At 53.3% G+C, this 10107-nt stretch overlaps 1 protein-coding gene across 2 annotated transcripts in view; it reads left to right on the top strand.

Annotated features, from left to right (window-relative positions):
• Positions 1-8458: 8458 nt before the first annotated feature.
• The window catches only part of Clec4e (C-type lectin domain family 4, member E), a 6662-nt gene continuing 5013 nt past the window's right edge, over positions 8459-10107 (top strand). Inside the window, exons 1-2 of one of the 2 annotated variants that reach the window (XM_013023675.1) lie at positions 8459-8614; positions 10025-10107. The exon at positions 10025-10107 is cut by the window's right edge and continues 10 nt beyond it. In XM_013023675.1, coding sequence (XP_012879129.1) covers positions 8578-8614; positions 10025-10107 — 120 coding nt within the window. In that variant the 5' untranslated portion in view covers positions 8459-8577. The remainder of the gene's footprint in view (positions 8615-10024) is intronic. The other variant, XM_013023676.1, reaches the window with a different exon arrangement.

Here is a 10107-nt window from a genome sequence, read left to right as displayed (position 1 = left end):
TCGCTCCCAGGCGCCCTCGTGGTTGGTGGACCGCCGCCCGCCCGGCGCAGCGCCCGCCTCCGGCCACCAGGCGAAGATGCTCATTGGCTGCAGCGACAAAGGGAGCACCAATCAAATGCCTGCTGGAGGCTGGAAGGGAGCACCAATGAAATGCCTTCTCGAATGGAAGGGAGCACCAATCAAATGCCTTCTTGAGCTGGAGGAACAAACGGAGCACCAATCAAATGCCGTCTCGAGGCTGGAAGGACAAAGGGCGCACCAATCAAACGCCTTCTGCAGGATCGAGCTCCCTTTCCGTAGCCCCGCGCGGGCGCCCGGCCTGGCGTCCCAGCGTCTCAGGAGGCTGAGACCGGAGGAGGGTGGTTCGAAGCCAGCCCGGGCAGGAAAGTCCGTGAGACTCTGATCTCCAGTGAACCAGCAGACAGGTGGACGCGGGGGTGGCGCAGGCCGTGAGCTCCAGCCCGCAGCCCGGCCGCCTCCGCAGACCTGTATTATATGGGCCTATATGATATTATTTTATTGTTATATGTGTGTTACACACACACACACATATCTATGGTCGGTCCTGGGGCTTGAACTCAGGGCCTGGGCGCTGTCCCTCAGCTCTGCAGCTCAAGGCTAGCGCTCTACCACTTGAGCCACAGCACCACTTCCAGTTTTCTGCTAGTTCATTAGAAATCAGAGTCTCATGGTCTTTCCTGCCCGGGCTGGCTTTGAACCAGGATCCTCAGATCTCAGCCTCCTGAGGAGCTGGGATGATGGGCGTGAGCCACGGGCGCCTGGCTAATGTTATATATTGTTATATATAAACATATATTAGGTATAATATCTATGAATATAGTTAATCTATGCTATTAATGATTATTCACATATAATATATAGGTAATATAACACACACACACACACACTAGATACTAAGTCCACTGGTTTCTAGACAGACACACCATCAGCACTCGCCCAGCCTTACTCCTGAGCCTTTCTTCAGCATAGCTGGTCCTAAAGGCCTGTCACCAGGGACTCTGTGTGTGTGTGTGTGCCACGTGCTGCCACAGCACGTGGGTGTCCTCCAGGACCCCCAGGTCCCGTGCACACTGAGCTCCACTCTGCCCTTGCAGGGAGACGGGCCAGGCCACCAGGCAGATTTCCATATATCCTGGGAGGCAACAATGCTCCAATCACGACCACACACTGGGGGGAGGGGTGGACAGTGTGTTTTTTGGGGGGACAGGGTAGGAGAAAGCCTCTTTTTGCTTTTTGGTTGGTCATAGGCCTGAACTCTGGGCCTGGGCGCTGTCCCTCAGCTCTTCAGCTCCAGGCTGGTGCTCTACCCCTTGAACCACGGCACCACTTCTGACTTTTTCTGCTGATGGGGTGCTGAGGAATCGAACCCAGGGCCTCATGGATGCAAAGCAAGCACTCTACCACTGAGCCACCTGCCCAGCCCCTTTCTTTTTATTTGATTGCATTTTATTTTTTTGGTGCCAGTCCCGGGGCTTGAACTCAGGGCCTGGGCGCTGTCCCTGAGTTTCTTTTCCTCAAGGCTGGTGCTCTACCCCTTGAACCACAGCACCACTTCTGGCTTTTTTGTATGTGGTACTGAGGAATGAGACTCTGATCTCCAAAGATCCACCAGAAAATCAGAAGTGGCGCTGTGGCTCAAGGGGTAGAGCACCAGCCTTGAGCTGAAGAGCTCAGGCCCCCAAGTTCAAGCCCCATGAACCACCATAGAGTTCTGGAATGTACTCAGCCTCCTGAGTCGCTGGGATGCCAGGCGGGAGCCACCGGTGCCCAGCTTCCTTATTCTATTTCATCTCAGTTCACTGTTTTATCCTTTTGTTTGTTGTGTTAGTTTGGCAGCCTCTTGTGAATGAGATTGTTGGCCTAATATTTTTCTCAACATGCTATTGGGATATAGAAAAACTGCAGCCGGGTGCTGGCGGCTCCCGCCTGTCATCCCAGCGACTCAGGAGGCTGAGCTCTGAGGATCACGGTTCAAAGCCAGCCCAGGCAGGAAAGTCTGTGAGACTCTGATCTCCAATAAACCACAAGAAAACCAGAAGTGGCGCTGTGGCTCAAGTGGTAGAGCGCCAGCCTTGAGCTGAAGAGCTGAGGGACAGCGCCCAGGCCCTGAGTTTATAACTCACAATCAACGAGAGAGAGAGAGAAAAGGAAGGAAGGGAGGAAGGAAGGAAGAAAAAGCTTCAAATTACTGAAAATTTCAAGCAGCTCAAATAAGAAACAAGAAAATTAAGGTGTTGCTCCATCCATCCCGATTGGTTAATTGGACAAAGCAGAGAGGGAAATTGGTGATGGGACTTGGAACTATTGGCTCCAGAAAAGCAGACAGAAAAGAGACCCCATGTCGTGTATTTCTCAGAGAGAGGCCAGGAAGGTATCCCTTTAAGCGCTTGCATCCGGTCTCCCCGGCGAGTTCTGTGGCAGTTGGAACTCGCTGTTGGCTGCGGCGGGTTGATTGGCACAGGGCAGTGTGTGGACTGTGGAAAGAAGTCGGCAGTCTGGTGAAAATGGGTGATGAGAACGGACAGGAGGGAGGAAGGGAGGGAGGAAGGGAGAGGGAGAGAGAGCTGCAGAGGACTTGAGAAATCAATGTGGGCCGGGTGCCGTGGCTCACGCCTGTCATCCCAGCGACTCAGGAGGCTGAGATCAGGAGGATCGCAGTTCCGAGTCAGCCTGGGCAGGAAAGTCCGTGAGAGCTTGAGCCTCACCCTGAGTTCAAAGCCATTATGGGCACCCCAAACAACAACAATAATAATAATGACGTGTTCTTCCCTCCTGTGGCTACCTTCTCTTGTCTTTCTCAGGTTCCAAGATGTTGGGAAGGCCAAAGTTGTTGGGCATGGTACCCACCATCATGCAGCTGACCCGGGACCCCAACAATTTCTACAAGGGGCGCATCCTGTGGTTCGGGCTGATCGTGATCTACGCCTCGGTGGTGTACATCGTGCAGTTCTCCTGGGAGGATCTGCAGGAGGAGTTCCACTGTCACCCGGACATCTCCGAGGCCTGTGAGGCTGAGTGCTTCGAGGCTCACTTCACAGTGCCTTTCCTGGGCATCTGGTACCTGGTGGGGTTCACCTTCTCCACCATCTTCTTCGTGGTGGAGTTCATCGTCTCCCGGATGGTCCACAATCGATCCATGATGCTGAGGAGGAAATACTTAGAGGAAGAGGGAAAAGGGGAGCGAGGAGAGAGGGAAGAAGGAGATGGAGCGGAAGAAGAAGAAGAAGGGAGAGGAGAAGAAGGAGATGCAGAGGACAAAGAAGCTGAAGACGAAGAAGAAAAAGAAGAAGATGTAGACGAAGAGAAAGACGAAGATGAAGACAAAGACAAGGAAGAAGGAAAAGAAAGAGAAGAAAAACACGGGGACCATGGAGGCCCAGGTCAAAAAAAGTTCTCCAATCCCTTTCACGAGAAGCCGGTACTCAGCCTGTACCTGGCCTACTTCCTCCTCCAGATGTGCATCCAGGCCTTCTTTTTGGGGGCTCTTCTCGGAATCCAGTGGCCCTTGGTCCAGTTGCACACCCGGTGTAGCACACCCCTGTGCCCCGGGCCTCACGTGTGCGTGTTGCTGGGCACCCAGGAGAAGCTCATGTCCATCATCATCCTGGCCACGTTCTCTGTGGGCACCACGATGTTCTGCATCTTCTTATTCTTCTACACCATCCGCATCTACATCCTGACGGGCAAGGCGCTGTCCGCCAGGAACAAACGGAGCGTGTCATGCTAGCGCCGTGTTAGCCGCCCTGGTCGATTCCGCCATCCGCCAAGGGGACGGAGAGGGGGGACACTCGGGTGGATGGTTGGGTTTGGTGTTGAATTCCCGTGGATGTCTTTTGTTGTTGTTGTTGTTTTTACATTATTGTTATTCTGCTTCTTCCTGTGGATGTTTTTCCTGAAGGTTCTTCAGGCCGGAAACACACACACACAAAATAAATTCCATAAAGCTGGGGATTTTATTTTGTTTCTCTCGGTCCTGGGGCTTGAACTCAGGGCCTGGGCGCTGTCCCTCAGCTCTTCAGCTCAAGGCGAGCGCTCTACCCCTTGAGCCACAGCGCCACTTCTGGTTTTCTGAAGGTGGTCCATGGGAGATCAGAGTCTCATGGACTTTCCTGATCAGGCTGGCTTGGAACCGTGATCCTCAGATCTCAGCCTCCTGAATAGCTGGGATGGCAGGCGGGAGCCACCAACCAGCACCTGGCTTTACTCTCTTCTTGTCTAAGTGATTAGCTTTATACTAAAAGGGGAGAGATTAAGCCCAAAGAATGAGGTGTTCACTGCTATTTTTTCTCTCTTTCTTTCCTTCCTTCCTTTCCTCCTCCTCCTCCTTCCTTTCTTCTGTTTATTTTTGCTAGTCCTGGGGCTTGAACTCAGGGCCTGGGCGCTGTCCCTGAGCTTCTTTGGCTCAAGGCTAGCACTCTACCACTTGAGCCACAGCGCCACTTCTGACTTTGTCTGTGTCTGTGGTACTGAGGAATTGAACCCAGGGCTTCATGCATGCTAGATGAGCGCTCTACCGCCGAGCCACCTGCCCAGCCATGTTTTGGTTTTTTTTGTTTGTTTGTTTTGGTTTGTGTGGCTGGTCTTGATCTCAGGGCCTGAGTACTGTCTCTGAGTTTTTTTTTTCTTATGGCTTGGTGCTCTACCACTTGAGCCACAGCACCACTTCTGGTTTTCTGGTGGTTTATTGGAGATCAGAGTCTCACAGACTTTCCCATCCGGGCTGGCTTTGAACCGCGATCCTCAGATCTCAGCCTCCTGAGTCGCTGGGATGACAGGCGGGAGCCACCGGTGCCCAGCTCTTCTATTACTTTTGTTTGCTTGTTTGTTTGTTGTTGTTTGCTTTTGTAGATGCTGGGGGTTTGAACTCAGGGCCTGGACGCTGTCCCTGGGCCTCTTTTTTCAAGGCTAGCGCTCCACCCCCTGGGCCACAGTGCCACTTTGTTTTTCCTGAGTGGTTTATTGGAGATGAGAGTCTCACGAGACAGGGGCCAGTGGCTCCCGCCTGTCATCCCAGCTCCTCAGGAGGCTGAGATCTGAGGATCACGGTTCAAAGCCAGCCTGGGCAGGACACTCTGTGAGATCCTTTTATTTCCAGGGAGCCACCAGAAAACCAGAAACGGAGCTGTGGCTCAGGTGGTAGAGCTCCAGCCTTGAGCCGAAGAGCTGAGGGACAGCACCCAGGCCCAGAGTTCAAACCCACGACCAACCAAATAGATAGATAGTGTAATATGAACTATAGATATGAAATATATAAATGCATCATGTATAATATAAAATGCAGATATAAAAGATAGATGAATAGGCATATAAATGTGTAAGATGTAGCTATAAATTATATATAACTATATAGATGTAACTGAGCTATAAATACGTAAATAAACATATCAATATGCAAATATAAACTACATTAATGCTATCATGAATACTCTAATCACAGAACGATGCTGTTGGTATAAAGGGGGTGTGAGCCGGGCACTGGGCACGAGCCTTGGCTCTGGACCAGGCCGTCGCCCCTCCTTCGCGCCGCCCTGTCCCGCCTCCCATCTGGGAGAAGGCCAGAAGCATGAAAAGGAAACCCTGGCTAACTTAACACCGCAAGGCACCTCTACAGGCCGCAAAGCCAGGCCAGGGAAAGGGCAGTCCTGGGAAGCGCCAGGGTGCTTACAATATTGTTGTTTTGTTTGGTCAGTCCTGGGACTTGAACTCAGGGCCTGGGCGCTGTCCCTCAGCTCTTCAGCTCAAGGCTGGCGCTCTACCCCTTGAGCCACAGCGCCACTTCCGGCTTTGCGGTGGCTCCTTGGCCGGAAGAGCCTCACGTACTTTGGGGCCTCAAATCCTGATCCTCAGATCTCAGCCTCCGGAGCAGCTGGGATGACAGGTGGGAGCCAACAGCATCCAGCCTAAAACGATTTGAAAAGCAGTGGCATCCTCCTCCTCTGTCATTGTGGCTCCAACAAATGGCGAGGCAGAATTGTTCCCTCTGAGTAGAGAGGTCATGGAGGCGGGCCCATCACCTCCCTTCATATTGCGTGGATGAAATTCAGTGTATCATTAAAAACCCACTGTAAACTGCAGACGAAAGCCGGGCATGGATGCTCCCGCCCGCCATCCCAGCTCCTCAGGAGGCTGAGATCCAGAGGATCGCAGTTCCCAGCCACCCAATCAGGAAAGACCATGGTGAGACTCTGATCTCCAATGAACCAGCAAAAGAGCTCGAAGTGGAGCCTGTGGTTCAAGGGGTGGAGCGCCAGCCTGGAGTTGGACACTGCTCAGGGGCAGCGCCCAGGCCCTGAGTTCAAGCCCCAAGACCAGCACCAATTAAACAAACAAAAACCCAGCAAGGCCCAACAAAGGCCCAGGGCCAGACACAGGGAGTGTGAAGGAATGTTGGCCACGTGACTCCGCACAACTGAAACTAACTTTGCCGACTTCTTCACTGTACCTGGGAGTCGGTCTCCACGAAGGCTGAGCCTCAGTAATGTTCCGTCCCTCATTAGGGAAGCAAACTTTTAACCTCCTGCCCCCCCATCCAGGAGTCAATCAACAAACACTGCACAATTCCAGGGCCCCCCCAAGGTCTCCGCCCTGCGGCTTCTCCCCTGCCTCCAATTAGGGCAGAAAGAGGGGGCAGGCAATCTGTTTGGAGAAATTGGCCACTGTCTCTGGGGGAGAGTGGAAGGGAGACCCCCCCTCCCGCCCCCCCAGCCCCGCCCCCCACCTTGGTCTTCAGTTAATGGCTGAGATTTTTGAGTCCCAAGGCCACATCCGTCAAAGGCCAGGAGGAAAACGTTCTTTGAATGAGCACCCCAAAGCCAGGAGCCCAGAACATTCGGCCAAGCCCTGGCCAGCCCAAAGAAAATTAAGACAGCCAAGCACCTGTGGCTCACGCCTGTCAGACCAGCTGCTCAGGAGGCTGAGATCTGAGGATTGCGGTTCAAGGCCAGCCCTGGCAGGAAAGTCCATGAGACTCTGATCTCCCAGGAGCCACCAGAAAACCGGAAGTGGTGCTGTGGCTCAAGTGGTAGAGCGCCAGCCTTGAGCTGAAGAGCTGGGGGACAGCACCCAGGCCCTGAGTTCAAGTCCCACAACTGACACGCACACAGGCAGAAATACACACATACATACACACACACACACATGCCACACACACACAAAGGAATTTTTCTTCCTGTTGAATGAATTATAATATGATCCAAAGGTGTAGAAAGATATAGATTCTGTTTTTCTTCTTTTTCTTTTTTTCGTCCTGGGGTTTGAACTCAGGGCCTGGGTGCTGTCCTTCAGCTCTTCAGCTCAAGGCTGGCGCTCTACCACTTGAGCCACAGCCCCACTTCCGGTTTTCTGGTGGTTCATGGGAGATCAGAGTCTCACGGCCTTTCCTGCCCGGGCTGGCTTTGAACCTCGATCCTCAGATCTCAGCCTCCTGAGTGGCTGGGATGCCAGGTGTGAGCACCAGTGCTCAGCCCCAACATTTTACTCTACTTATCTTACTACAGAATGAAAAATTCAGGGGAAATCTCCCAACCTGTCAAAATAGCAAAAAATCCCCTAGAAACCAAAAATACTTTTTATCACTTGGGAAAGGAAAAAATGTTTCATCAAAGGAGGGGATTACCACTTCATGTAAACCAGAGTTCTGCTTTGTGTGTGTGTGTGTGTGTGTGAGTGTGTGTGTGTGTGTGTGTGTGTGTGTGTGTGAGGGTTTTTTTTTAGTGGTTTATAGGAGATCAGAGTCTCTCAGGAACTTTCCTGCCCGGGCTGGCTTCAAATTGGGATCCTCCGATCTCAGCCTCCTGAGTAGCTGGGATTACAGGCGTGAGCTACCATAGCCCCTCGCTACCAAAATGAACTCTCGTTGCGAGGTTGTCGGCTCTGTGTTAAGTACTGTGAAGGATGAAGGCTCAGGCTCCTTTTTCAAATCAATACAATGTGAATTGGTAAAGATCAACATGGAATTGGAGCCAAACAGCAGCAGCTCCAACTGTCATCCCAGCTACTCAGGAGGCTGCGATCTGAGGATCGAGGTTCAAAGCCAGCCTGGGCAGGAAAGTCCAGGAGACTCTGATCTCCAATAAACTACTAGAAAACCAGAAGTGGTGCTGTGGTTCAAGTGGTAGAGCTCCAGCCTGGAGCTGAAGAGCTGAGGGACAGCGCCCAGGCCCCGAGTTCAAGTCCCAGGACACACACACACACACACACGCTGGATTGGGAGCTCAGAAGAGTGTGGCCGTGTCCCGGGCGACCTGGGAAGAGGCAGCATGGGGAAGCGTTTCCCTGTCCCCAGCAGGGCCGGGTCCCCGCCGCCTCTCCCCTGTGCTCGGCTAACTGTGCTGCTATTTAGCCGCTTCGTCATTTGCTCCATTTCCTTCTTGGCATGGAGCAAGCGGGGCCACGCGCCCGCACCTTGTGCAAGACCGGGGAGCCCGGCCCAGGGCCCCCGCAGAGCCTCCCCCCCCCCGCCTCCTCCACCCGGCCTCCCGCCCCGGGAGACCTCGCCCTCGCTGCCGTCTCCCCGAGAAAGACAGCCAGAAACAGGAGAGGGAGAGGAACGCAGACATGGATTCAACTCAGCCCCACGCAGCCCAGCACGCAGGTAAAGATGACAGCCCTCTGCTGGGACAGATCACGGTGGGGTGGGGAGGAGACAGACAGACAGGCAAAGAGAGACAGACAGACACAGACAGAGAAACAGATGGAGACAGACAGACAGAGACAGAGACAGACACAGGCAAAGAGAGACAGACAGACAGACAGAGACAGAGACAGAAACAGAGACAGACAGACAGGCAAAGAGAGACAGATAGACACAGAGAAACAGAGACAGAGACAGACAGACAGAGACAGACAGACACAGAGAAACAGAGACAGAGAAAGACAAAGAGAGACAGAGACACAGAGAGATTGTGAGACACAGAAAGACACAGGCAGAGACAGACACACAGACAGAGACACTGAGCCAGAGAGAGATAAAGAGAGGGAGAAAACGGAGGGAGAGACAGAGAGACACAGAGACAAAGAAGAGACAAGGCAGACAGTTTGAGAGGCAGGCAGACAGACAGACAGACAGGTGGAGGGGAAAGAAGCAGAGAGAGAAAGACAAGCAGATTGTGTGTGCCTGTGTCTGTCGGTGTGAGAGATTGTTCTAGAAGCTTGCTGAGGGACCAGCCCTGGCTCTAGGGACAGCATGGCACGTGTCACCTTCCCGGCAGAGCAGGTACAGGAAGGAGGGGCGGAACCTTCCAGAACCTTCTTGTTTTCTCCTTAATTCACCGAGGGGTGCAGAGGGCACCCCGAAAACCAGAGAGGAGGAGAGAGACAAGGCAAGTTGAGATGAGGAAGGGGAAGGAAGGCAGGATCCAAACAAGCGAACCGAACCCCGGGCGCTGGCGCTCATGCCTGGAATCCCGGCGACTCCGGGCCGAGCGCTGACTCACGTCCCGTGACCCAGCAAAAGCCAGACGTGGCGCTGTGGCTCAAGGGGTAGAGCGCCAGCCTGGAGCCAAAGAGGCTCAGGGACAGCGCCCAGGCCCCGAGTTCAAGTCCCACGACTGGCAGAAGAAGACAGTAATAATAATAATAATAATAACGATGATATAAAGCAAATAGAAAAAGGTGAGAATGCATGTGTTAACTGAGAAACTGAGGACAAAACACTCAGTGTTAAAATTGCAATGAATTTGTGTGTGTGTGCGTGTGTGCGTGTGTGCGTGTGTGTGTGTGCCAGGCCTGGGGCTTGAACTCAGGGCCCAGCTTCTTCAGCTCAAGGCTGGCGCTCTACCCCTTGAGCCACGGCGCCACTTCCGGTTTTCTGGTGGTTCACTGGAGAGCAGAGTCTCAGGGACTTTCTGCCCAGGGCTGGCTTTGAACCACGATCCTCAGATCTCAGCCTCCTGAGGAGCTGGGATGACAGGCGTGAGCACCGGTGCCCGGCCGAGCTTCCGGACCGTCCCCATGGCTTTGGGGAGACTGACCGCGCGTGCGTGTTGTTTCTCTCTCTCTCCAGACAGAGGCTGCTCCTCCACACCGAGGTTCCTGTGGGTGGCGGCTGGGACTTCCATCGCGTTTCTTGGCCTCTGCTTTGTTACC

Source organism: Dipodomys ordii, unplaced genomic scaffold (assembly GCF_000151885.1).
Source record: "Dipodomys ordii isolate 6190 unplaced genomic scaffold, Dord_2.0 Scaffold69, whole genome shotgun sequence".
In the NCBI taxonomy this organism is placed as follows: Eukaryota; Metazoa; Chordata; class Mammalia; order Rodentia; family Heteromyidae; genus Dipodomys; species Dipodomys ordii.
Note: the sequence above shows the minus strand (reverse complement) of the source record. Positions and strands in the feature narration are given on the sequence as shown.